General features: G+C 43.0%; 1 protein-coding gene across 1 annotated transcript; it reads left to right on the forward strand.

Annotated features, from left to right (window-relative positions):
- Positions 1 to 2,361: 2,361 nt before the first annotated feature.
- sim1a (SIM bHLH transcription factor 1a) lies at positions 2,362 to 22,971 on the forward strand (the record flags this gene model as incomplete). The annotated part of the gene is made up of 11 exons (XM_079164349.1): positions 2,362 to 2,536; positions 6,697 to 6,776; positions 8,753 to 8,842; positions 8,927 to 9,035; positions 9,126 to 9,211; positions 10,326 to 10,525; positions 10,693 to 10,799; positions 11,457 to 11,604; positions 17,979 to 18,141; positions 19,342 to 19,738; positions 21,665 to 22,971. 11 exons carry the CDS (start codon positions 2,362 to 2,364, stop codon positions 22,363 to 22,365), a joined length of 2,256 nt encoding a protein of 751 aa, XP_079020475.1. The 3' UTR covers positions 22,366 to 22,971.
- Positions 22,972 to 27,186: the final 4,215 nt, after the last annotated feature.

Below are 27,186 nucleotides of genomic sequence, written 5' to 3' on the forward strand. Positions count from 1 at the left end.
ACAAACAACGAATATAATGAATTGTGAAATGTCATGTTTTTTTTATTCCCAGAAAGTTTTTATTCAGTGGTCAGTCAAAGATTTATCTGTGGGTTGAATCTCAGGAGAACCATCTGAATTTATGACCTTGGTATTTCTAAAATGTAATTTCTGTTAGTTAGACAGATCTAAACAAACACGTGTTCACCCTGATGTTGTTAGACAAACTGTGTCTGACCCCCCCCCCCCCCCCCCCCCCCTCTATTAATATCGGTCTATAAAAAAAATCAGAAAAAAGCCCATCAGAATATCCTACAAGGTGACGTCATTAAATGTATTTCGTCCAATCCAAAATCCGAAATCCCAAAATGTTTTATCTAAGATCAAGAAAAGTGTCAAATTCACACATCTGAGAACCGAATAGAACACAATAATTATCATTCCTGGTACATTATCTGTAATCCCATCAGATATTGTGCTGCGGTCCAAAAGGGAATGTCGAGTATTTTAATTCACAATAATTATCCCACTGGCTACACTGTCACAGTGTCTATCATATGTGTGTATTGGATTTTAGGAGTACGGGTTCTGTAGTGCTTCGATCAGATTAGGAGAATAGCGCTGAAGCCCACGTTGAACCGCTTGTTGTGATCTGGACTAGGCTCGGTCCTTCATCATCGGGACTATTTTGGATCGTCATATTTTCCATATTAGTCGCAGTCTAATCACCAGTCCTACATGTGGAGTTGAAGCAGAGGTTAAACCATTCCGTGCACCTACAGCACCCCGGATGATTTCCTCACCGCAGGCTGGATCCCATTACCGACCGGCCGCTCTGGTCCTGACACAACCGGGGAGAGTCCTGCCGACGTGTGCCCGCTCTGCCATCATCATCATATCATCGTAGTCATCATCAGTCATCATATATATATATATATAAATATATATTTCTATATACATATATATTATTTATCATTTTCCAACTCCAACTGCTAATATAAACAACGTCTTAGACAATAAGCTTAACATAAAAAAAAGTGGAAAACAATTTCTACTTTGATTTTAGGCCTAGAGCACGTGCTGTAGTTCTGTATTATGTGTCATATAGGCCATAAATACACACTGAAGAAATAACACATCAGCACCAGCGGCAACGCTGAACTGTGCATGTTCTGGATCTTCTGCAGGTTTAGGACGCCTCTGCCTCCACAGAATATAATAATCATAACTCCATTCAAATTTGGCACATCATCCACACAATATATGTCGACACTTTCTTGTGGAAAATTGTTTCAATCTGCTGGTAAAATTGACATTTCTGTACTACATATTTAAACACACTGCTTGCCACCGTTAACAATTGTAAACTTGTTGTTGGATGAAACGGTAATAATATTGGACACATTGTGAAAATGAAAATATATAATTCTAGTCAGGGCAAAGTGTGCCAAGTGAAAGAGAATCCCCACAGATTGTTAAATGGCTTTAAAGCAATCTTTACTAAATATGTACTTTTTTTGATAGCCTTTAAATCTTTCAAAATACATATTTTTTGAGGAGATCTACGTAGAGTGAACGGACTCTGGGGGATTTTTCATTCCAGTTTGTGCCAGAGGTGAATGTTTTCACCAGCCAATCCCCGTTCCTTCTGAAGGGCGTCATTATACGGACTAGCCAATAGATAGGTCAATAGGTTATCCAATCGTCCAATAGGGGAAGTGTTGCCTGCAGTGGGCGGGTCTTCGAGCCCGCAGCACTGAGGTGGTTCTGGATGCTCTGCTGTCCAGAGAAGCACACAGGATGGAGGATTTGCGAATGCTGGGCTTTTTGGACATTCTGCCGGGACACTTTGAAGCCCAACGGGCATCAGTTTAGCAAACTGTCGGCCTTCTGCGCGGAGGTAAGCGAACAAGCATGTAGTAAAATGTGAATTTTAAAAGTAGCGCCACTACATTCTGTAGTGGGATTCAAACAAGTGTCCTTGGTAGTTGTAGGCTACGTAGTGACTTCGTATCGTGTTTTATAGACGGACCAAGTGATGGCTCACCCAGATAATGTCTCTATCCCACGTGTCCTCCTCCAGGGCCCAATGACCCCAGCGGCTCTCAACACCAGGTGTGATGGATCCAAGTGAGCAGTGAGGCCCCCAATGGGCTGACCAGAGTGCCACAAGAACCCTCAGAAAGCCAGGAATTAGCCGCTTCCCGATCGTCGCAAACCACCGGAACCCTGGAAATATGGGAGTGTGTTCACGCGCCAACAGCTGTGGATTTTAGGTCGACCAGAGGGACAAATCTAGTTCTATGTGTGGAGACGGTTATGAGACACCTGGACACTGAGTGACCGCAGCGGGACCGACAGTGGACGAGCAGAGGCGACACCATGAAGGAGAAGTCGAAGAACGCCGCGCGGACCCGGCGGGAGAAGGAGAACAGTGAGTTTTATGAACTGGCCAAACTGTTGCCGCTTCCGTCCGCCATCACCTCCCAGCTGGACAAAGCGTCCATCATCCGGCTGACCACGAGCTACCTGAAGATGAGAGTGGTGTTTCCTGAAGGTGAGAGAGCCGAACTCATGGGGATTATTAATAAGGCAACAAAAAGAAAAGCCTTTGGCCTTCATCAAAATACAAGTACAAGAACATAATGATTACTACAGTATCATATTGTATACATAATTATAGATATAATTATATGAATAGATGTGAAAATAAGCTGCTGATCTTATTCCTATAAATAGGGTTGATATTTTCATTATCACAGTAATAGTGCGTGCTTTTTCTTCAGTATTTTCTTTGTTTTAAATAATACGGGTTGAACACTAAATATTGTTGTTTTCCGTTGTCCTTTTTAATAAGTGGCTAAAAGTAATTTCTTAGCTGCAATTTGTAACTTAACAGTTTTTTTCATCATTTTAAATAAATGAAGAAGCACTTTAAATATGTCACTGCCCTGTTAAACACCACTGCCGTATACAATAGTCTTACATGATATGAGCCGTCGGCTGGTCTTAATCCCTGAAATAGTGCTATTCTAAAGGAAATAGAAACATTTTGAATAATGTCTTTTTTTATTACATCTGTCCTGATCGCGTGATTTTAAAACATCTCTCCCTGGAGAGCCAGTAGTATCTGTCTCATAATACAGTATCTTCTGTACATGAGTACATTAGTTTATGGAGTCAGCAGTTCGTCTCCTGTGTCCCTCGTCCGTCTGTCCGTGTCCCCCAGCTTCTCTCCGGGGCCCATGACGGCCCCTGCTTGCAGATTAGCTGAGATGAGGCTCCATCCTGCGTGACTGCTGCAGAGCCCGGATATTAGTGCGTGCACGTGTGATCCTCCACATATGGAGCTGCTTGTAACAGTAGAGAAGGACAAAGGAAACAGGAGCATGACAAGGATCTGTGCTCTTACTCTAAATCTGTGATGAACACTGATCACATTATTAATTATTATTATATTACCACAATCACTGTCAACGTAGACACTTCTGGGAACCACTGCTCTAATAATGCTAAATGATTACAACAACAATAATGATTCAAAACATAATAAGAAGCACAGGAAACCAACACATGAAAGAAGTAGGATCAACTGGATTGTTGACTAGTTGTATTATACTTTTATATTAATGACAATGTCTTTTATATCTTCACTATAAAAATATAACCAGATATTGCTGCAAATATACACAACACGGACTGTGAGGCCGGTGAACCAGTCATTTGATCATATCCAATCAGCTTGAAATCAAAGTATAATTATTTACATCGCTGGGTCTAAGAGAGAAAGTGAGATACAAATACTGCAGGTTCATGTAAAGCACACAACACAATGTAGGCTTGTTAAAAGAGACTTCTTATGATTGGACCACAGCAGGATTCCAAAAACAGCCCTGCAACATGAGCTGTACATATTTGGTGTAGAATCCGGGTGAATTGGACTGATGGCTGGGGCCTGGGGGTCTGGGGGCCAGACATTGTGATGGTGCACTCTTCTTCTCTCCTAACACTGTACTGCAGAGCGAGATCCATGCTCATAGAGACATGTGTCTGTATCTGTTCTCAGTACTCTGCAGAGCTTCACAGGAAGATGTCTGCTGTTTCACACATGGCAACAAGCTCTCTGAATTATTGAAGGAGCATCTAGCTCACAGGCAGCAGGTTGTGTTAAACCCTCCTGCTGGTTTAAAGCAGGGGGGGTTCTGACACTCAGAGTGGTCACTCATGTGATTTTTGACCTCAGCCATGTTGTCCATCCTGGGTTAAATTACATGGCGCCCACACCACACATATGTGGATCCTTCAGAGAAGTTGTACTGTGTATTACAGTCATTTACATCTTTTTATGGTGATACAAAAACTAAAATCATAAATCCAGCTCAAGGTTCCTCCTTTTGAACCCGTCAGTGGAGCTGCTGTTCTATGACAGGGCTCAGCGGCATTCGTCCACGCGGAGCTTTTTGTTTGCGTCATGTTCTCAGCACGTTATAACTCACCTCACTGTTATTTTCAATAAACACAAATGCTTTTATTATGATCAATATTAGTATTATCATTACATTTGAATTATGTTTTACAATGTGTTAACTTTAATGATTACAATTATATGCCGCTGCTGACCTGAACGGATCTTTTCAATGTTGAATTAATTGTGCAAATTATTTATGCTCTCAATTGTGTTCGATTTACTTAATGTAATTATATAATTTAGTTATTTGAACACGTTTCTTCCAAATGAATTTCGTGTGTGTATATATAGATATATAGATATATGAAAAATAATGTGTTTAATTGAACGTTTTCCTTCTGAATGTACCCGCCTCACTGTGCGTCGATGCGGGTCACGAATAGACTTCTTCAGGGTTAACAAGCGGACACTTCTGGGAACCACTGCTCTAATAATGCTAAATAATTACAACAATAATAATGATTCAAAACATAATAAGAAGCATTCGAGGTAGGCTTGTTGGTAAATGACATAATGGAGATAATGGCGTAATGAAAATGATTAGTGAGTAACATTATGTGTTTTCATCGGCTGGATGAAAATCTATTAGTGAAGGAATACGTGCAGCCTGCACGAACTGTCTTCAAACGAACTTCACAATAAAAGTCCCTCACGTCATGAACACCAGAACCCCCTGTCTGTAATAATGAATGTATGTGGACATCATAGATATAGATATAGATATAGATATATATATCACCGTGTATTTGAAAAGCCTCACTATTCTTTATAACAGCGCTGCTGCTGCACGTGCTCCAGACTAGTTATGTGCCGCGTGCCGCTGTCTCTTTGTGGCGCTGGTTATTTGCAGCAACATGCTTTTCATTTTCTGTCGTTTGAGTTTGTTTTTACCAATCCAATAGGCATAACCTGGATATGAAATATATTGTATTTATTGTATGTTTTCTTTTCTTCCGGTCAACAGAGGGGGTTGTGAATTCATTGACCCGTTTTTTTCACAATCACAGCACTTTTTCAATAATAACTAATAATTATTATAACTATTTGGTCTATTATAATTATGATGGAGGCCTAATTGAAGCATTACCAGGCGCGTGAGAGCCAGCTGATGACATCATAGTACACTCGTTATTACCAGTGTTTAAAGGCCCTGTCTTATATTTAGGCCCGGCTTACGAGCCATGATGTTCCTCCATGTGGCTGTTTGGTGGGCTCATTTCATCGGGTCGCTTTATACCGACGTGAAGTCCATATGAGCTCCGTATGAAGCGCGAGGCTGCGGGATGTGCACGTGAACGGCTCCGGTGCGCTCTGTCTGCGTGGCTCCGTGCCTCGCGCCGCCTCACGGCTTATTTTCACCACATATATTTTCATGCTACATTTAAAATGACTCGATTAATTTCTAGAGCTGCCCATCAACACATGGGCTGACTTTACACTGGTGCTCGTTATAACTGTGGAACACGCTGCAAGGTATTTATAATAAGCTGTACGAGCCATGGGACACGAGCTTTTATTGTTTAATACAAATAACAAGGGCAACGAATCTGGACAAATAAAGACAGGATATCTATATATAGTGAGAGATATATACACATATATATATATATATCTATATATATTACACATATATATATCTATATACACATATATAGATATATAGATAGAGAGAAAGACCACCAATGACCAGTAACATCAACAAAAATACAAAATATGTGTTTTTGTAAGTTGTAAACAATATAAATAGTGCAAAGAAATACATATTTAATGTGTACATACAGCACATGGATATGCATATATACATATGCATATTTATTATTTATTTACATTATACAGTAGATACAGCTTGTATTTATGTTTGTATTAAATTGCCACAAAAACTGTTAATCTTAATATCCTTGTTATTGACCCAATGTTTCTCTTTTTGATCATATGATGCAGTTAAATTAAGTCTTAAAATTATATTCAATAATTGTGTGCTAAATGATAGGAGGAAGGAAGGAAAAAAAATGCCTTAGTCTGTAAAATCAGTTTCTAGAGATGATTACCAGTATTTGTTTTACTGTAATTAAAGCCTCATCCGTCGTAGTGATAATGCCCCTACAATAAAAGGACTAATTATGAATCTACTTCTGTTATTAATAGCAGACGTACAGGCTAAACCCTCTCTTTATTGTTTCCCCTCAGCTTTCATTGTAAACTATGACATCTAGTTTCTTGTCCTCCCTGTGCGTGTGATTTGTTTGCAGGCCTCGGGGAGTCCTGGGGTCATGTGAGCCGCAGCTCTGTGGATGGAGTCAACCAGGAACTGGGCGCCCATCTCTTACAGGTGAACACTTGTTCTCAGCTCTGCACTTTTAAAACAACTGGAAGAAAAGATGTGGGCTCTGGGCTTTGGTCACTTACAAGGCCCTGGAAATGTTCATTAGAAGAAGCATTAGAACATATTTAAAGCTGAGCCCTTTGTAACATTTACCCTTACAAGAAATGTATGTTTTTATTATTATTATAGGTAGACAGTGTATGTGTGTGTGTGTGTGTGTGTGAGTGCGTGTGTGTGTGTGTGTGTGCGTGTTTGTGTGTGTGTGTGAGAGTGTGTGTGTGTGTGTTTGTGTGTGTGAGAGTGTGTGTGCGTGTGTGTTTGTGTGTGTGTGTGTGTGTGTGTGTGGTTTAGTGTCGTCTGCCTCCTGCTGCCGTCATTCTTGTGCTTTAAGAGTGAAATGAGCTGAACACATTCCTGGTCACGCACAGAGCCTCAGTCTCTCCTAAAGCCCCTCTAACATCAGCAGCAACACAATGCTGCTGGGCTACGGGGCTGCAGGGCTACAGGGCTACGGGGCTGCAGGTCTACGGGGCTACAGGGCTGCAGGGCTACGGGGCTGCAGGTCTACGGGGATACTGGGCTACAGGGCTGCAGGTCTACAGGGCTGCAGGGCTACAAGGCTACAGGTCTATAGGGCTGCAGGTCTACAAGGCTACAGGTCCACAAGGCTACATGTCTACAAGGCTACATGTCTACAAGGCTGCAGGGCTACAGGGCTGCAGGGCTACGGGGCTGCAGGTCTACGGGGCTACAGGGCTGCAGGTCTACGGGGCTACTGGGCTGCAGGGCTACAGGGCTGCAGGTCTACGGGGCTACAGGGCTGCAGTGCTACGGGGCTACAGGGCTGTAGGGGTACGGGGCTGCAGGGCTGCAGGTCTACAGGGCTGCAGGTCTACAAGGCTACAGGTCTATAGGGCTGCAGGTCTACAAGGCTACAGATCTACAGGGCTACAGGTCTACAAGGCTACATGTCTACAAGGCTACAGGGCTACAGGGCTGCAGGCTGGCCACAGAGAACCACAGAGACCACAGGTTGGCTAGCTCACACAGACATAGAAGGGCGCCAAACTGAGCTACAGGTAAGCCAGGACTGTCAAACGTTCCAAACCATGAGGCTACATGCTTTCAAACAGGTCTACAGGATAGTCATCTAGGGCTGTAGGTCAGCTGGTTTGACAAATAGGACTGTGTGCTGTCCAAAGACCACTACAGAGTAAGGACAAGTGGCTACCAATGCCCCAAGAAGAGCACCGGGCTTTGAAGCAGATTTTACACTGTGGCCAAACGGTGGAATTACAAGTCCCAGGTCCGTCACGTGACACCAGCCCAGAAAGACTTTCCCCCATAGACTTACATTGAAAAAGAGACGTCTGTAACTTAGTGGACCATTTTTATTCAAGAGAGTCAACTTCCCAGTACGAACACTTGAACAGCCCTTATTTAAATCATTCGGTTCTAAAAGCTGAATCCAGAGTTATTTTCCTTTCTGTGTTCCTGTGAATGAGACCGAGGCTGGAGTCAGGGTTTGGAAGCAGGGTGAAAGGAAACACTAGAGCATGCTCTATGGGCCCATGGACGCTGAAGATTTGCATTTTGGGAGTTGATACAAATGGGGTGGAGGAATGAGGGCTGTACTGCAGTGCTGTTGTACCAGGCAGCGTTAGTGTGAGCCTGTATGAACTAATAGCTCACTGTGTAGTTCAGCTGTTCCTTTAAAGCTACATTGTTATTTTTGTTCATTTCATGTCTTCAAACATTTTTCATGATGTTACAACAATCAGTCTGCTATGACAGCAGCTCTGCACAGTTATCTAGTTTAATGATATGTAATCATAATAATTAGACAGTATAGTTTATACACATTGTCCATGGAAATGGACTCAACACAATAAAATTGATTTTATTAAAGGACAATCATTTTCTGCCCTTTGTTGATATTAAATATACAGTATATTAATATTTGTTGTTTCTGTTTCTTTCAGACATTAGATGGCTTCATCTTCGTGGTTGCTCCGGATGGCAAAATAATGTACATTTCAGAAACAGCATCGGTCCACCTGGGCCTGTCGCAGGTTGGTTTGACAAACTGTGTGTGATGTCCTCTGGTGTGTTGGCCCGACGAGTCACAGTTCTGAGGTGAATGTTCATTTCAACAGGTAGAGCTGACTGGAAACAGCATTTATGAATACATCCATCCAGCAGACCATGATGAAATGACAGCCGTCCTCACAGCACACCAGCCTTACCACTCACACTTCGTCCACGGTAAGCGACCCCCCCAGGCGTGTTGCTCTGTATATGACAAGGACCCATCATGCAGCGTAAATAACATGCGTGTCTTTTAACTCTCTGCAGAGTATGAGATGGAACGCTCCTTCTTTCTGAGAATGAAATGTGTCCTTGCTAAAAGAAATGCTGGTCTCACCTGTGGAGGCTACAAGGTAGGAGGGCTGTGCACCTGTCTTGTGATTTCAGTGGTCAGAAGACTAGAAAAGAGCTATACAAGTACATTCCATTCACCATTACCATTTATCAACATACAAAGGGTTCATCCTCAGCAAACAGGATTCTGCTCAACAAGGTTCATTGCAATTTTCTTATAAGATTACGTGCTTTCTTGTGTGCAACGGTCACATTTTGTCCTGGAGGTGGTGCTAGTTGTGTGTCCAGACCGGAGAGGGATCACCCTCTAGGGAGCATGAATGTGACAAGTCAATTTCAGAGCAACAAGCCTGTTGAAATATGTCATTTATTTATATAAAAGTGGAATTTTTTACCTAATGGCGTTGACAAGTTGAAAGGTTAAGTCACCAACATCATGAGGGTTCATCCTCTGGAGACATAATATCCATAGCATGTTGCTCTGGATAAAAGGGTTGGATGGACAGGGTTGACAAGGCTCATGGACACTATAGGAGATGATTCTTGTTCTTCTTGGATCCAGAGCCTTTGATGGTTTCACATGATCCTCAGCAGCAGATGGAGTTTTCTCACTTGTCATGGAACTGTAGATGTTCAAACTTTTTTCATTTATGTGAGCAGGAATTCTCCACATTGGCCTCAAGGCTGAACCGTTTGTCTGCTGATAAAGACTGTGATATAGTTTAAAGCTCCGTACCATGCAGGAAGTGGTCCTAGAATTGAGATTGATAGCAGAAAAATGTATCGAACTCTGAAGCCATGTTCAATTTTCCATTTCCCTTTTTCAAAAAGACGACAAAATCCCCACACCCTTATCTAGTTCCTCTTTTCAAACACAGATGGGCCTCTCCACTCCAGGGGACAAATTAGCATCACAGGGAAGCAAAACACAAGATGCAGAGTAGGATCTGGGTACACAACGCTGTATATGTGTTGTATGTTTGGTTCAGAGTGACATACTTCACACAAAGAACCTGTAACTTAAGGCTGAGAATGTCTTTTTAAAAGGAAGAACAGAAACAGAATTTGCTAATCATTCATGTTCATTGATGAATTACAAATAGCGGCAGATCAAAGTCTAAAGGGCAACAGTAAACCTGTATGGATTGATCCGTCTGTGAACTCTTGATCCAGGTGATCCACTGTAGTGGCTACCTGAAGATCCGTCAGTACAGCCTGGACATGTCTCCATTTGACGGCTGCTATCAGAACGTGGGGCTGGTGGCTGTCGGTCACTCGCTGCCGCCCAGCGCCGTCACGGAGATCAAACTGCACAGCAACATGTTCATGTTCAGAGCCAGCCTGGACATGAAGCTCATCTTCCTGGACTCACGGTACGTTCTGTGTGACAGTGTTCTGTGTTCTGGCTGTGATTTCTTCTGCTTGTTTGTATGTTACATATGTTGTGGGTGTGGTTAGTGTGTGTGTAAAAGTGGGAAGGCTTACTGAACCCTGTGAATATGATCGTGTGTGTGTGTGTGTGTGTGTGTGTGTTGCTCAGAGTTGCAGAGCTGACGGGCTACGAGCCTCAGGATCTCATTGAGAAGACTCTCTATCATCATGTCCACAGCTGTGACTCCTTCCATCTGCGATGTGCTCATCACTTGTGTGAGTTAGGTTTGTTTTACCTTACTACAAAATCTCTCTCTACACACACACACACATTGTTCCAGAACAGACACAGCACACCTGGTTATACAATGTCAGAGTGCTACACGGATGACATGTTTTATTTTTAGGCCAACCCAGAAGTTAGCATGGTTCCTGGTTCCATTTTACTGCAGGAATTGGAATCGTCTGAAACAGGAAGAGGACCTGTGGGAGGATTATCATTTTAATTGTATACATTTCCCACCTGTTTAGGTCACAGACCTTATTGAAGGTCTAACCAAGAACCTATTAAGGTCAGCCTGTTGAGTTTGAGACGAAGGGCAAAAACGCTGACGCGTTTCCGAGTGTATTATGTTTGTATGTTATGTCGTTATATGATGTTACATCATGTTTTCTAGTTGTGTGATATGATGCTATCTTGTGTTAGGCCAGGTCATGTAATGTTCTTATGCAACATTACCTTATATTATTCTTTAGACCATTAGGCAATAGAAAATACATACCTTCATTACATACATTCATATGAAGCTGTTTTTACACCTATTGACAGTACCATTTCAATCACTCACATGTGTCATTTAGTAAATGCTATGATATATATTTGTTTTGCCCCCAGTAATCCTTTGCTGTAATTTCTTGCCCCTCTTGTTCTAGTGCTGGTCAAAGGTCAGGTCACTACTAAGTACTACCGTTTCTTGGCCAAGCCAGGCGGCTGGGTCTGGGTTCAGAGTTATGCAACCATTGTACACAACAGCCGCTCATCTCGACCTCACTGCATCGTCAGCGTCAACTATGTTCTCACGTGAGTATCTGTCTCTGTATCTGACAACTTGACCATGTGTTTCCTCATCTTTCCCTTCATGGTCACTAACTGAGAGTGTATGACACAAGTAGCTGTATCTACTGTTTGCAGTGATCTAGTGAGCTACAGCTACAGTTGGTAACTTTAATACAAATAAATTGTTGTCCTGTTTGTTCAAATTGTCCCTGTATCCACTGACAGAAGAACATGAGAGAGATAGTCTGAGGAAACATCATGTTCCTCTGACTCCTTTTACTGCTCCTCATGGCATTTGAAAGGATCCACCACACCTGAAGAAAATCAACCAATCAGAGCCGAGGGGTCTTCTCGTTTTCTAAGCCCGAACGGACGTGAACACAGCTGTTATTACTTTAGGTATTTACTTTTGAGGTTCTCCCTCCCCCTTTACAGATTGTAAGAATGACTAATGACATGTTCTGGTCAAATCATTCAATACAAACAAATCCAACAAATCTCAAATCAACAAATATAGAAAAAAGAAACATTATATCTGGGTCCTTTTTTAAGATGAGAGTCTTCAGGAGGAGCCAACAGGCCTGGGTTGGAACGTCACCGACAGTGTAGAGAAGTCACAACGTATCGAGAGTCACACCAACAGATTGTTGTTTTATGTTGTCTTCTTTGGCCGTACAGTGAAGGCAGCACGTCAGCAGCAGCATAGATGTGAAGGCGGAAACATGTCCAAGGTGTGACCCCTTTTGATATAATTATAAACAAGTGAGTTCTTCAGAGAAGTGATGGATGCATGGAAGACGCCCACTGCTGACCATCCAGCCCTTTTGACCTAACAGCAGCTTATAGACACATCCTAGTTATGTCAAGTTTGAGTGTTGAAACTGGAAACATGTAAAAGTCTTTGACACAAACTCACTATCGGTTGAATGTCTGTTGTTTATCACTCGAATAGCTGAGAATGTTAGGGAGTCCTACTTTACAGAGTTGTGGTGGCACACGTGGATCAGAGGACAGTCTGTGTGAGTGAATGACTGGAGCTCTGATCTCTCTTATACTGTCAGTGTGAGCGTTGATAAGATAATGAGTGTTGGTACTAGAGATTTACGCAAACAGTTGCTGTGAACGCGAGGTTAATTGGAAATATGATATGATATATGTTTGCTAAATCTGACAATGAAGAAAGTTTTGAAGTCATATTCACTCTTTATTGTTGTGAGTTTGAAACAAAGGAAGCGTGATAATGATTTATTTGAGGAGAACCAGAACTCTCCCGCTCTTTCTTTTCATGGAGGCTGACATTGCTGTTCTATCACGGTGTCTGCTCTCTTGTGTCACAATGTCTGAGCCCTTAGTTTGCTAAGTGTGCTCATGTGCTGGCTTTTACCTGTGGAGGCCTCTCTGGTGGAGTTTATCTAAGACTGGCAGAATATATATAAACACAGGCAGGCGCTGAAGCTTATCGCAAACAGTTCGACAGCACTGGGTCACCACTAAAATCTTCATCACAAGCTGCTACTTTTCAATCCCTTCCAATAAAATCAAACTGTAATCATTATGCTCTTATTAATAAGTGAGGGATACCGTTTACTGCCCATTATCTCATTTTTGTATTACCCCTGATGTGCCTATTTCACAGATGTACACGTGAGCGTGTGAATGAATCGGCCCATAAAAGAGCAGCTCCCTCCTACATCACATCCACAGCAGCTCTGTGTTTATGGCCTTTTAATTGATGGGCTGTGAACTTGATGAGCGTTCATGGGCTCCAGTTTGCTGCTCGGGGAATCAAGCTGTATTGCCCTCCTCGTTCTGGTGCTGTAGGTGAGGGTGATAATCACGATTTCTTTTGGTCAATATTGAGATCACGATCATGTATCGCTATTATTCATTCCACATTTAAATCAGCAGAGCACTGCTTTCACTTTCATGCTATGCAGTCCTTTGCATCAAAATAAGAATCTTCCAGAAGCAAAATAAAATTCTCTTTCATCAAAACCGTTAACCCCCAAATGAAATAAACAGCACTGCTTTCACTTTCAAGTCCCGCTACATTCCTGCTAATTGACACATCTTTGCATCAAAATAAGACTTAAAATAAAGTTCTTCTTCACCTGAATTCAGGGCATTTTCCTTTTGCTATCGACAGTATATTAGTCTTCTACTCTGGACTTCTGCAGCAACATTGAGCAACGTTTTTCCCAGGCTGCTGCAGGGTGCACACACAGCAGCATGACAGCTCCCCAACAGTGAAGCCCAAACATCTCCATTGTCCCCTGTCCCCTGGCTGTTAGTTTAGGAAGCGCTTGATTTGATATGCAGAAGAGTTTTCTCTGAGAGGAGCATTTTAAACACAACACTCGACCATGATCATTTTATTGTAGGAAGCCAAAATTACGATTAACATTTGATCAACTGTGCAGCCCTACTGTACGGAATGAGCCAGCATGCTTCCTTTTCTGTTTTGCGTGATAAGTGGGACAAAGAACAGACAGTGGGATGTGGACAGGAGCAAACTCTTTAGTGGAGTGTTGGGTGCGTCTAACCCCCTGTAGCTTTAGTGTTTGCAGGCATGGATAAGAGCACTGATAAAGCCTTCTCACCAGCATGTGAACTCCCACTGTGTGTTCAGCTCAGATAACCTGTGCACCTGCTGTCCCTGCTACCACCACCACATCCTGACAGTGATTTAGCAATGGAGGCATGTCTGCAGCAAAAAGCACATACCCACCTTTTACAGTTACGCTGTGTGTTTAATCAGTGCTGTCTCCTTCTATTGTGGTTCAGCACTAACTCGTCACTCTGCTGTCTAACGCACACACTCCGACCCTCTTTGTTCAGCACTTTCATTTTGTCATATTTAGTGCGTTCAACAATCCATGGATATGCAAAGAAAGACAGAATAGGGCTCTACGTGGTGCTTTTACATTAAGTCATTTAGAGCACTGGTGCTCATCCTCGGAGTTGGGACTCCTCAACGTGTCACAGAAGAAATCGCGAAATAAATAACAGGATAAGACCATTTCACTTCTCTCTTATCTGTTTTTCTTGTGATATACTTGGTCATTTCACCTCATCAGGCCTCTAAAAGTTTCATTTCAAGGGGTGTATGATAAAAACCGTTGGGGACCAATGCTTTACATTGCAACCATTTCTTTCTATTAAATCAATGGAATCCACTCAGACAGTATCATCACTGTGTGGTTATGAATCAATGTTTGCATTAATGTTCGTATATATACTAGGGCTGGGCAAGTTAACACATTAACGCGTTATTATCGTGCTAACGCATTGATTAATTAACGCCGACAATTATATTATCGCACGTTAACACGTCTCTCCCTTCTCTATACCAACATACATTTATAACAAATACCACACATATCACGGTAATCAGCGTTGCATATGTGTCTGACCAACATTTTAGTTTTTTTGAGTTTTTAAAGTGTTTTGTTTGGAATATGTATAATAAGCATATCATTTAGATATCTCTACTGAGAATTTAACAAACATAAAAAACATGACGTAGATAGGTTTGCAGTTTTCAAGGTGTATATTTCAAATTGCATCTATTTCACACATGAAGATAAAGTTGTGAACACCGGCTGAATATCTATTATCAGAATCATAACTGTATTTGAACTGCTACTGTGTAAAGGGAATACTACTGTTAAAAATAACCTTATTTGTTTAAAGTGTTTACAAACCAAATGTTATTGCACTTTTGTTCATATAGCAGTACTTTTAAAATAAAAGTGCGCAATACACTAATTTTGAATTCATTATTGAACTTTTCGCATAACAATGCGATTAATGTGGGTGGGCGACAGAGTACACACATGTAGTACAATTCACTTCTGAGAAACGAAAAAATTATATTTTATGATCTATCATATACCTATGTAACGAAGAGATTCTGGGCGAAAATACCATGGAAGCCATTTTACTTAAAACACATACACAAACTAATACAATAAACTAGAAGATGTACCACAGTATCACGTATTTTTCGCCAGGACACGGCGAGCTACCTACTCCCATTTCGAGATAAAGTCACAAAGCTAAATGCTATCATGGCCGACCCATAGATCAGAAAGCACGAGGATTCGACACAGAATCCATCCATATCTTCCAAATTTCTCTCCTTGAAACCATTAAAAAGTTACAGCCAGAAAGCCACCGAACAACAAACCGCTCCACAGCAAAACAAATTAAAGCATTGTACCTTGAGATGATTTTCTGGAAGAAAAAAACACTGGAAATTGACGGTAATCCGTTTCAGACATGTGCTCGTTGTGTCTCTGTGTGTGTCTGTGAAAAACTGGTGCAGCTGCGTGCAAGTATTACGAGATGGTCATTATTTTACTGGTCGGCGAATCCTTTTACGCTCGGGGGTGGCGCGGCACGGTTTTGGATTTTTAGTGGCTACAATTCTGTCAATCAACTCAAGGACCCTCCTACTGCATTCCTGAGACTCTTCCAGATCGAACGAGTTGTCATAGCCTGAAATCCGCCAATCATAGGCTTAGAAAGGTCTACATAAACACAGACAGAGACGACAAAATTCCATGGAGGAGAGATATGAGTACCCCCAGAGAGCTCAAAATGATGCCAAACTCCTGTATTAGGATAGATTGAACACTATTAGTGATAAAACAAGTGAAATATATAGTTATATAGTATATAAAATTTGAATAGAACAGCTGCAACAGCTGGTTCCAAAATGAGAAATTGGCTTGACCCCGCGTGACCTCTCCATACTGAAACCTCTATAACTTTGGCCTGCTTCACTTTATCAAAGTAAACATTTTTGTGGAGACTTCTGACATGTTGTGCTATGATTGTGGAGTATTGATTGTGGAGGCACATTTCTGCATTATTTCAAAGACAAAAAAACAATAAAAGTATTTTTTGTTTTCAGGCGAACATGAACATTTTCAATTTGAGCTGTGTGCCATCTTCATTTAGTATTAACCAGTAACATATACATTGATATTTATACATCTGAACAAATCTCACAAGTGTTTCTGTTATTATAACATCAAAAGTATTCAAATAGACCTTGTAGTTAGAGAGATACACTCTTTTGGGTATGGGTATGCAATTTTCGAGCAGAGGCTTAAAAATAGGGCTAGGGATAAAAAGGTTAAGCTTGTGCACTGTGAGGATTATCAGCTTGTCTCTGTCCTCTATGATGGTGGACTGAAGACGTGGTAATGGACTGGTTGTTGGACTAAACATGCATTTTGAAGAACTGGTGCTCTGGGAAATTATGAAATTTCCAAGGCAAACCTGATCCAGCCCTAACTATAAACCTGAACCAGCCCTAACTATAAACCTGAGCCAACCCTGACTATAAACCTGAGCCAGTCCGAACTATAAACTTGAGCCAATCCGAACTATATACCTGAGCCAGTCCAAACTATAAACCTGAACCACCCCTAACTATATACCTGAGCCAGTCCAAACTATGAACCTGAGCCAATCCGAACTATAAGTTTAACATCAGGAAGTTGCAGGTCATCCAGGTTTTTATGTCCTTAACACATGCTTGAAGTTTAGCGAGCTGGTTGGTTTTCATCTGGCTTGATATGATCTATATGATCTATGATATATAAGGTGAATAAAATTGGTCCAAGCACAGAACCGTGTGGAACTCCATGACTAACGTTGGTGTTCATTGATGTTTCATCGTTTACAAACTGAGATCGATCTGATAAATAGGACTTGAACCAGCTTAGTGCGTTTCCTTTGATGCCAATCAAATGTTCTAGTCTCTGTAACAGGATGTGATGGTCAATGGTGTCGAACGCAGCACTAAGGTCTAACATTTGTCACTGTTTGTCTCAACTAAACCCTGTCCAGGTTGCCTGTTCTCAAAATCAACTCATCGTACGTGGTGAGATCTGTAGAACACTTTAGCAGGAAATGAATTCCCATTTCCCCAGAGTGAGACATCCCAGCTTCTCCTCTGGGCCTGATTTAGCCAGACATAGCCTTTAATCTCCCCGTGTATTTGATTGGACAGCTCTCCCGCTGTAGAGTGTTTGTTGAAGGCCTTGCTGCAATCCTTCTGGTAAAACAAGCATCCCAACAGCCGTTCCAGCCCCCTCAGCACACCCCCACCGCTCCCACACACACAGGAACACAAACCCACTGCCCTCTCAGCACAATGATGAGTCTCTAATTGCTAAACAGATGTTAATGGTTTCTGCGCCAAGAGAAAACCCAAACATGCAGGTACACATGGGCTGTTTGTGTTCTTTAATAAACAGCCTTTCCAGGCGGCTGGGATCCCTCCTGGTGTACTTATAGAGCGTATTAAATCTATGACATGCAAATGAAAAACATAAATAATAGTACTGTGAATGCACCGCATGGACTTATGCTTTTGTCTTTAGGGAGACGGAGTATAAAGGCCTGCAGCTTTCTCTGGACCAGGCCACATCCAAGGCCTCCTTCCCCTACAGCAGCAGCACCGCTAGCCTTACGGAGAACTGCAGAACTCCCAAGAGCAGAGTCTCCCGGCCCAAGACCAAAGCTAGGCTCTCGCCATACACTCAGGTGAGGATTGAATGTCTTACTTGGCTGTCATTAAGCCTGAAGACACACTATGACGCACTACATATTTAGGTAGCATCTCCTGTTGTAGCGCTTACTCATTCAGGTATGATGCCTTGTTTTGGCTATTTGAAGTTCCTCAGGTGAGGTACTTGGCTGTTGTTTTTGTAGTTTTGTCTATCATTTCTATCGGTTATGATAACATTAATGAGATCTGGGAACAAGTATGACAGGTTAGCCAGATTATCTAAAGCACTTCATTAGTGTAACGACTGAAAGAATGCAGCCCACATGAGGTTCCTCCACATGAGGCTGTGTGGTCTTCCAACAGTGAAAGGAGTCAGTCGAGGTGGTTCTGGAGCTTGTTTTTTTACCCTGTACAGCCTTGAAACACCTCCGGTTCTAAGAACTGGAGGATGTAGCTCTGAAGAGGGACGTCTAGCTTACTGATCCTGTTGCCACAGCAACCCTGAATGCACCACAGTAGAGAGCACTCGTGATGTTGGGAATAAACCCTAACTTCACAGGAAAACTATGTGCAACTAGTGCAAGTATTGTACACCAAAGTAGACCCGGAAAGTAATCTGTAATCTGTAATGGATTGTGGGTGATCATTTGACTTGATCATCCTTTCCTCTTCCAGATGAGTTTGATTACAACCTGTCAGATCGTTTACTTCACACCTTTGACTGTCTTGAATACAAATTTGATTTGTTTGTCAGTCAGTTTCTTTTGTGATGGATATGTGTGGGAAAAACGTTTTTCTGTGTCATGTGACCCACTATCCCAACTGTGGACACTGTCCCACATTTGACACAGAGTCTGGCCTTGTCCTGGGAACTTTTGATAGCCAGTAAGTATACAGAGCTAACCGGTATACTTTTCATTTTTCTATTTTTAGCTGATTTTGGAAGATGTTGTAGGATGACTAGCTCTGTCTAGGGAACCAGTGGAAGTAGAAACAATGCTAACATTAAAACAAGAACCCTAATAATACTTTAATGAATATATTCATTATATAAATGATGACACGGTGCTCAGATTATTAAATAGCTTGTTTGTTCCTAAACAGCTGCTTGGTTTGTTTACACCTCAGGTTGATAAGGTGTCAAACATCCAGAAGTATTGAGCAGCTCCAATGTGGCTCATAGAGGCTTTCTATAATATATATTATTGTCTCCCTCCACACTTTTCTCTGTGCAGTATCCTAGTTTCCAGACGGAGCGCTCAGAGTCGGACCAGGACAGTCCGTGGGGCAGCAGCCCCCTCACAGACTCCGCCTCCCCTCAGCTGCTGGAGCAGAGCGAGGGCCTGGAGGCCTCCTGTGTGTACAAGCAGGTCCCCGACCCCCCCACGCTCTGCTACAGCTTGTCCGAAGAGCATCATCACAGCGCCAGCGACGGCTACGCACAGCTCCACGCACACGGTCAAGGTCAGAGCTGTGAGCGGGGCCGATATTTTCTAGGAGCTCCTCCCCCTGGCAGGGACACGTGGTGGGGCACCGCCCGGTCCGTCCTGCCGCTGGGCAAAAGCTCCTCGGAGAACCACGAGGGATGTGACAGCAGTGCGCCGCACATCACAGCTGTCCACAGCTACAATGGTGAGGACAAAGACCTGGGCAGTGTCCCCTATAGAGACCCAACTGTATGGACGGTTAACACCTTGACAGTTTGAGACTGAACCTGTCAGAAACCAGTACTCTGTGCTGATAGTCTTTAATCCAGGGCCCCTGATAGATAGATTAAAGGTGCTTCCTGTAAAGTCTGTCGTCTCAATACAGTAAACACAGAATGCATTCTGTGCTGCTGTTGTGCCATGTCATGTCCTCATATGTTGATACTAGAAAAGTCCTGTAGCGACACGGTGTTGCTCTCTATCTTTTCTACTCCTTTAATTGAGAGCATGTGTTTTTCCTTTGAATATGGAAGTCTGGATCTTCTAGAGATTTGATCCATTATGCAAGACCTCAAGCCTAAGTTGCTCAACACTTCCAGTTACTTCCAGCTTCCGCACCTATGAGCCCAGGACATACGGTAGAAGGGCTGATGACACAAAGTGCAGTTGCAATCATTTATCTCGACAGCTGTTAATGTTTTCAATGAGATTGGGGCCACGGCTTCTGACCCACATCATGCACACAGAAGGCTCAAACCCAGACTGTAATTTTGGTATTTGTGTTAACCATGTAAGCTGAAGAAAAGTACCTCTGAGTTAACAAGGAGCAAGTCTTCACTGCCACGAGAGGTTACAAAACGCTCGACCAATGACTCTGTGCTATTCCGCCAGCTCCTCTTGATCCATCGAACCACAACCCGGTCTCTCATCCACAGAACCGTCAGAGGTTAACAGCTGTGAGGCTCAGTGGTCCCCTCAGAATACACACAGGTTGAATGACTTATTTAAGGAGGCACTCCTCACCTCTTATATACAATTTGTTGAAGATGAATGTATTCCATCTTAATCAGTTACATCAGTTATAGCAGGGGTCTCAAACTCAAGGCCCGCGGGCCGAATCCGGCCCACCATCTCATTTTATGTGGCCCGCAAATCCGTCAGCAAAAAAAAAAAAGTTTAAATAAAAAAAAAATGTTTTTAATTTAGACTTGATAATAAAAATATCCCCATAGTCGAAATTCTGAGATAGAAAGTCGAAGTTATGAGATATTTAAACACAGTCATAGAAGCAGCTCTTCCCCTACATTGGACATGGAAATGTATTGTGAGTACATTGAAGACTACTTTAAACGTGGCTTTACAACACATGAAATACTTCATGTAGGATTGTGCAAACACACCCTTGAAATGATTTTAAGCTTTGAACAAAGTTATTGTAATAACTTGTGTTTGATATTTGTCTTTGCTATTTTCTTTAAAGTTTGATAGAGTAATGTGGGTTTCTTAAATTAAAAGGATTTAAGTTATCATAACAGAAATGTGCTTTAATATATTTTTACATTTATATAACTGCATGTACAATATTTTTACACTTGAATAAACAATAATCAAATGCAGAGACAGTTATTTACCAATATGTTAGGAGTAGTTACATTTACACAGTCTGACATTTACAACCGGCCCTTTGAGGGAAACCGTGATGCTGATGTGGCCCAGAGTGAAGATGAGTTTGAGACCCCTGCTCTATAGTGACTTGGGACGCATTGATCCAACTTTTTCAGTACTGATACCTAGTACTGATCGTTTAATTAATAAGCTGTGCCTCACTGTGTGGGAGCAACTGGGATCCTTCTTTTATCTACAACAAAATGTAACAAATAAGCAAATAGATATACATTTACTGAAGTGTTATTTAGTACTAAAATAATAAGTTGTACACCACCAACTTGGTAAAAAATCTTGAAAACCAACAGGAATTACAATTCAAGTGTAAACCTTTTAAAAGCAGCAACAAATTGGTCAAAAGTTGAACAGGACATGAAACTCCAGTATATAATGTTTATGTTGAAACATTGTTTAAGTATTGAATCTTTTGCTGTGCACTGACTGTTGGCATCGTGTCCTCCTGCAGGCCGGGGCCACTGGGACGAGGACAGCGTGGTCAGCTCTCCAGATGGAGGCTCGGCCAGTGACTCGGGGGATCGGTACCAGGCTGACCAGTACCGGTGTAGCCCGCAGGAACCCAGCAAGATCGAGACTCTGATCCGGGCCACTCAACAGATGATCAAGGAAGAAGAAAGTCGATTTCAGCTGCGCAAGGGCCCGCTGGGTCCGGCCAACGGGCTGCCCAAGGGCCCCGGACCATGCTTCACTCCTGAGTATACGCAGGAGCCCCTGCCGCTGCAGACCGTTGTGTGTCGAGGTTTGAGTCAGGTGATCAGCCCTGCTCCTAGTCCTGCCCCCCTGTCCAGACTCAGCAGTCCAGGTCCTGAGCACCACCACAAGCCCAAAGACTACCTCCAGACGGACCCATCCCCTCTTTCTCTGCCATTGCACCACCCGTTTGGTCGGCCAGGTCCGTGCTCGGCTTCCGCCATCTCGGCCCTCTACCCCCCCCACACCCACCCACGGCCCTACTTGGAGAAGCGTAAAGCCTACTCCCTGACGGGCTACGCTCTGGAGAACCTCTATGACCCAGAGAGCCTCCGGGGCTACTGCACCTCCACCAGCACGGGCCCCATCCACTACAACGTGAGCCCTCACCTCCGCATCCCGACAGAGCAGACCCCGGGACATAAAGGCACCTCCGTCATTATCAGCAACGGCAGCTAACACTCATCTGACACACGCAGTCACACAGAGCTGGTTACACTACTACTAAGCCTTATTGTGGATCCTGTTGGCCCGTTTTTCCATCAGACCGATCTCTTTCTTCAAATAGATACTTCATCATAGAGCTAAACTATAGCAACAGAACGTCGATTCAGCTCTAATAGGCTGTCTGTTAAAAGGGGGAAAGAATCGGTGAGATGGAAAACAGCTCTCACATCCTCCCAGTGTGTGTAACCTTTTGCACTATGAGAGATGGAGATTTTGTGAAGAGGTCTCCTTGTTGGAGGAGAGACGACAGGGTTGGGTATGGTTCACAATGCGGAGCACAGCTTGGCCCTGAAATAAAGTCCTGTTAACGTTCACAGACTAATATGCAAAGCCATTCTCTAGATGTGTCTTTTCTCTCACGTTTGGTATCTTGCAGGAAAGTAAATGCAGTAAAGAAAGAGGCAGACCCATTGATGACTGCTACATGATGAATATGATTGTACAGTGAGAAGCATGATACCGTTGAACATATTTAATGGGAGACACTGGAAGTCTACGGCTTTGATATCTGATACAGTATTTGATTGGCAAGACGATAGAACCACCTGATATACATTCTTCAGCATTTTGATTTTCTACCATAACCTGAGTATCATCTGAGGACATGTTCTATTGTTTCCATGATCATATCTGAGATCCTTTCTGAGTGACTGCAGGAAGACCAACAACCATATGCAATGTAACCCATTGGAGTGGCCGGTGAGGCAGCTTGATTGTGTTCACTATGACGGACTCTTGAAGCCACTGTTCATTATTGTTACGTGGGCATGTTTGAACAACAGGATTCAAGTTTTCTCTTCGTGTCCTCCTCAGATGAACCTATATTTATACATATAAGTTTGGATTTACTTTTTTTCCTTTTGTCAAAGCCTAAAATGTGCTCCATCTCGTGAAGTTATTTATGGTGTTCTGTAAATATGATGAGAAAAGAAAATCACACCACCACATTTATGGACATGGGCAAAATGTATTTATTAACTAAATGTTTCTTTATGACTTTTTAAATATAGCTGCAATCAAATCCAGTCTGCTTGTATATTGAGTGTGTTTTTGACTGAAACTAAAATAAAATCCTTTTGCAGAGATGGAGATGCAGTCATGTTTTTTTTTATGCAAGTCTTTAATAACAGACATGGCTGTTGATACCAAATGAAGCCATTTGATTTTATGGCCGCTAAACCCAGAGCCCCTGACACAAAACACGGCTTTGGTCTCTGTAGCTAATATCTCCATTTATTCATTTAACTGTATGGTGGGCGGATCTTTATAGAACTCGTCCTTTTAAAATTTGCACAGGTTACGTATATCAAATAAAGACTTGATGGAGAGCGATATGGCAGAATGTTCCTTTAAGGCAGTAGATTAGTGGGCGTGTGGAGGTCAGAGATGGGGGTCTGATGGCTCTTTACTGTTTGCTTTAGTCATCTCAGTCTGCTCTGCTACTGGACTCCAGGCCTCCGCCCCGCCTTTTACCTCCATACTAAAAGCCTTTCATCCTACTAGTTATTCCTCACTTTAGCGCTTCTTTCAGCAGCTTCTGTCCTCTCCAACAGCTTTTTCACTCACTGTTAACCAGGCTGATTTAACTCTGCCCATGAGGTACAAATGCTGTTGCTAAGAAACCAGCAAGGAGCAATGTCAACAGCACGGCAGGCTGAAGGGCTCCTGGGCTAGGCCGGTATGATGTGGTGCAGATACCAGACTGTTATTATGAAAATGCTGGCTGTCATTCACACCTAAAATGTACAATAATATAACTGCTTAAACTTCATTTTTCTGTGATGTGTGAATGTAAAGAAGAATCTGTGAAGAAGATGCATACTTTGGTTACAGTGTCATATTGTACAGTGTAATGTTCCTACATGCTGTGGGATGGAAATTCAAGAGAGGCTCTGATCCAGTCCAAGAATATCACATGGTGATGGAAAGCTGATGCTTATATTTGTTGAGAGTATGTATTGTTCCAGTAAAAGCTTTAAGAGATGTCCTTTCTGTCCCACATCTGCTGATAACCTTGTTTTTTTTGTGATCACCAGCTCTAGCTCCTCACACTTCTCCTTCAGCTCAGTGGCTTTTCTCAAGCTCTGAGTACAGGGCCTTCCAACTCTTCTCAAAGGCAGTATTTGATCTGTTCACTCTCCTCCTTCCTGGCAACTTCTGCCCTTTAGTTTTCTTCCTGCTCTAACGCTCCCTGTCTCCTCCAGCTGGATAAGGAGACTTTCACTTCCTCCTCTCTCTCTTTAATAATCTCCTCACACTCCTTGAGCTTTTGCATGATGCAAAATGAAATGGATGGTTATGGTTATGTTCCAATACATCTGACTTCTGTCAGAGCAATCGTTTTAGGGTGCTGAGCTCATTTATGCACCAAAGTCTTTCCCACTTCCTGCAAGTTTGGGATGTTTTTCCATTGTTATAATCTGTTGAGGCTGGCTTACTAGATGCAAGACATTTTTCAAATTGTGACATATTAACATAAAAATGTATGAAAAATTAATATGCGATGCATTTGTGAAAGCTTTTATTCTGTCCAGCTGTGGCCTGTACCAATCCATCCATCCATCCATTTTCCTCTGCTTATCGGGTCGGGTCGCGGTGGCAGCAGGCCAAGCAGGCTGACCCAGACTTCCCTCTCGCCCGCAGCATTTTCCAGCTCATACTGGGGATACCGAGGCATTCCCAGGCCAGCTGGGAGATATATTCCCTCCAGCGTGTTCTGGGTCTTCCCCGGGGTCTCCTCCCAGTTGGACGTGCCTTGAAAACCTCCAGTGGGAGTTGTCCAGGAGGCATCCTAATTAGATGCCCGAACCACCTCAGCTGACTCCTTTCGACGCGAAGGAGTAGCGGCTCGACTCCAAGTTCCCTCCTGATGTCCGAGCCCAGCCACCCTACGAAGGAAACTCATTTCGGCTGCTTGTAGTCGTGACCTTGTCCTTTTGGTCACAAACTCTGGGTCGTGACACATAGGTGAGAGTAGGAACGTAGACCAGTAAAGCTTTCCGGCTCAGCTCTCTCTTCACCAAGACGGTTTGGTGCAGCGCCAGCTTTACTGCTGCAGCCGCACCGATCCGCCTGTCGATCTCCCGCTCCATCTTACCCTCACTTGTGAACAAGACCCCGAGATACTTGAACTCCTTTGCTTGAGGTAGGCACTCCATCCCCACCTGGAGGGAGCAATCCACCAGTTTCCGGCAGAGCACCATGGCCTCGGATTTGGAGGTGATAACTCTCATCCCCGCCGCTTCACACTCGGCTGCAAACCGCCCCACTGAATGCTGGAGGTCACGATCCGAGGAGGCAAACAGGACCACATCATCTGCAAACAGCAGAGAGGCGATCCCGAGACCCCCGAACCTGACGTTCTCCACCCCCCAGCTGCGCCTAGATATCCATGAAAGTCACGAACAGGACCGGTGACAAAGGGCAGCCTTGGCGGAGGCCAACACCCACCGGGAACGTGTCTGACTTATTGCCGAGAATGCGGACACAGCTCCTACTGCAGTCGTACAGAGACCGGAACGGGTCCGGCACCCCATACTCCCGCAGCACCCCCCACAAGAACCCCAGAGGGACCCGGTCGAAAGCCTTCTCCAAGTCCACAAAGCACATTTAGACTGGTTAGGCAAACTCCCAGAACCCCTCCTGTGGTCTTGCGAGGGTAAAGAGCTTGTCCACTGTTTCACGGCCGGGACGAAATCCTCATTGCTCCTCTCTAATCTGAGGTTTGACAAACGGTCGGAGCCTCCTATCCAGCACCCTGGCATAAGCCTTCCCTGGGAGGCTGAGTAGTGTGATACCCCGATAATCTTGCCCCTCGGCCAGTATGTTCGATTGACTTGAAATTCAACACACATGTCCACTTATGCTAGATCTACAAAAGAGCCTTCCAGACCCCTAAGCTCCGCCTACTTTGATTTTCCCCCATCTTGAATTTAGTGTAAAACACATCTTTGCGAACTCCTACACGCTGGCTCTGATTGCTACCAAATTTGCTGTGGATCATTATTAGATCTATGTCATCAAAATGTATCAAAGGCTTTTTGATAGCTCTTTGCGTTGACAAGATATGGACCAATAAACTTCTTAGGCACATGGCTTAATAGCAATACACATAACTTCCCAACCGTTGGTCCATATATCACCACATTTTCAGCATGTGTGCACATCGCATCCTGTAACATACCCTGAGATTTTCTTGCATTCAACCACGAGGGGGCGCTACAGCAAACACGCAAAGTTGTGCTTATTGTCACTTTTTGCATTTTTCTGCCTTCGTACTTTAACGAACTCCTCCTTCAGAATTTATGCAATCTTCTTGAAATTTGGTCAGGATGCTCTTAAGACCTTTGTGATTAAAAGTTATCAAAAGCTAGAGTTTTCGTGGAAGAACCATGACGTGGCGTGGCGGCCATTTTGCCTCATTGTTTATGAAAAAATAAGTTGTTATAACTCCAAGGTACATTATCCAATCCGCACAAAACTTCTTATGCATGATGCTACTTCAAGCTTGAGCATACTTCAATTGAAAAAAATTAAATAACTCATAGCGCCACCTACTGGCAAAAGGAAATGTCATATTTTATACTTTTAATTACTCCTCCTAGCCAGTTCAAAAGAGCAGCCCTGGGGCTACGCTTGACGTACATGTATGAAACTTCGTCAGAACATTTATCACACAGAGACTTAAAAATAAGTCTCTTGGGACCATGCTCTAAACTGTACCGGAAGTCGGCCATTTAGATTTTTTGTGTCATTTTTCCATAGATTTTGGCC

This window comes from Pholis gunnellus (assembly GCF_910591455.1).
Source record: "Pholis gunnellus genome assembly, chromosome: 8".
Taxonomy (NCBI): domain Eukaryota; kingdom Metazoa; phylum Chordata; class Actinopteri; order Perciformes; family Pholidae; genus Pholis; species Pholis gunnellus.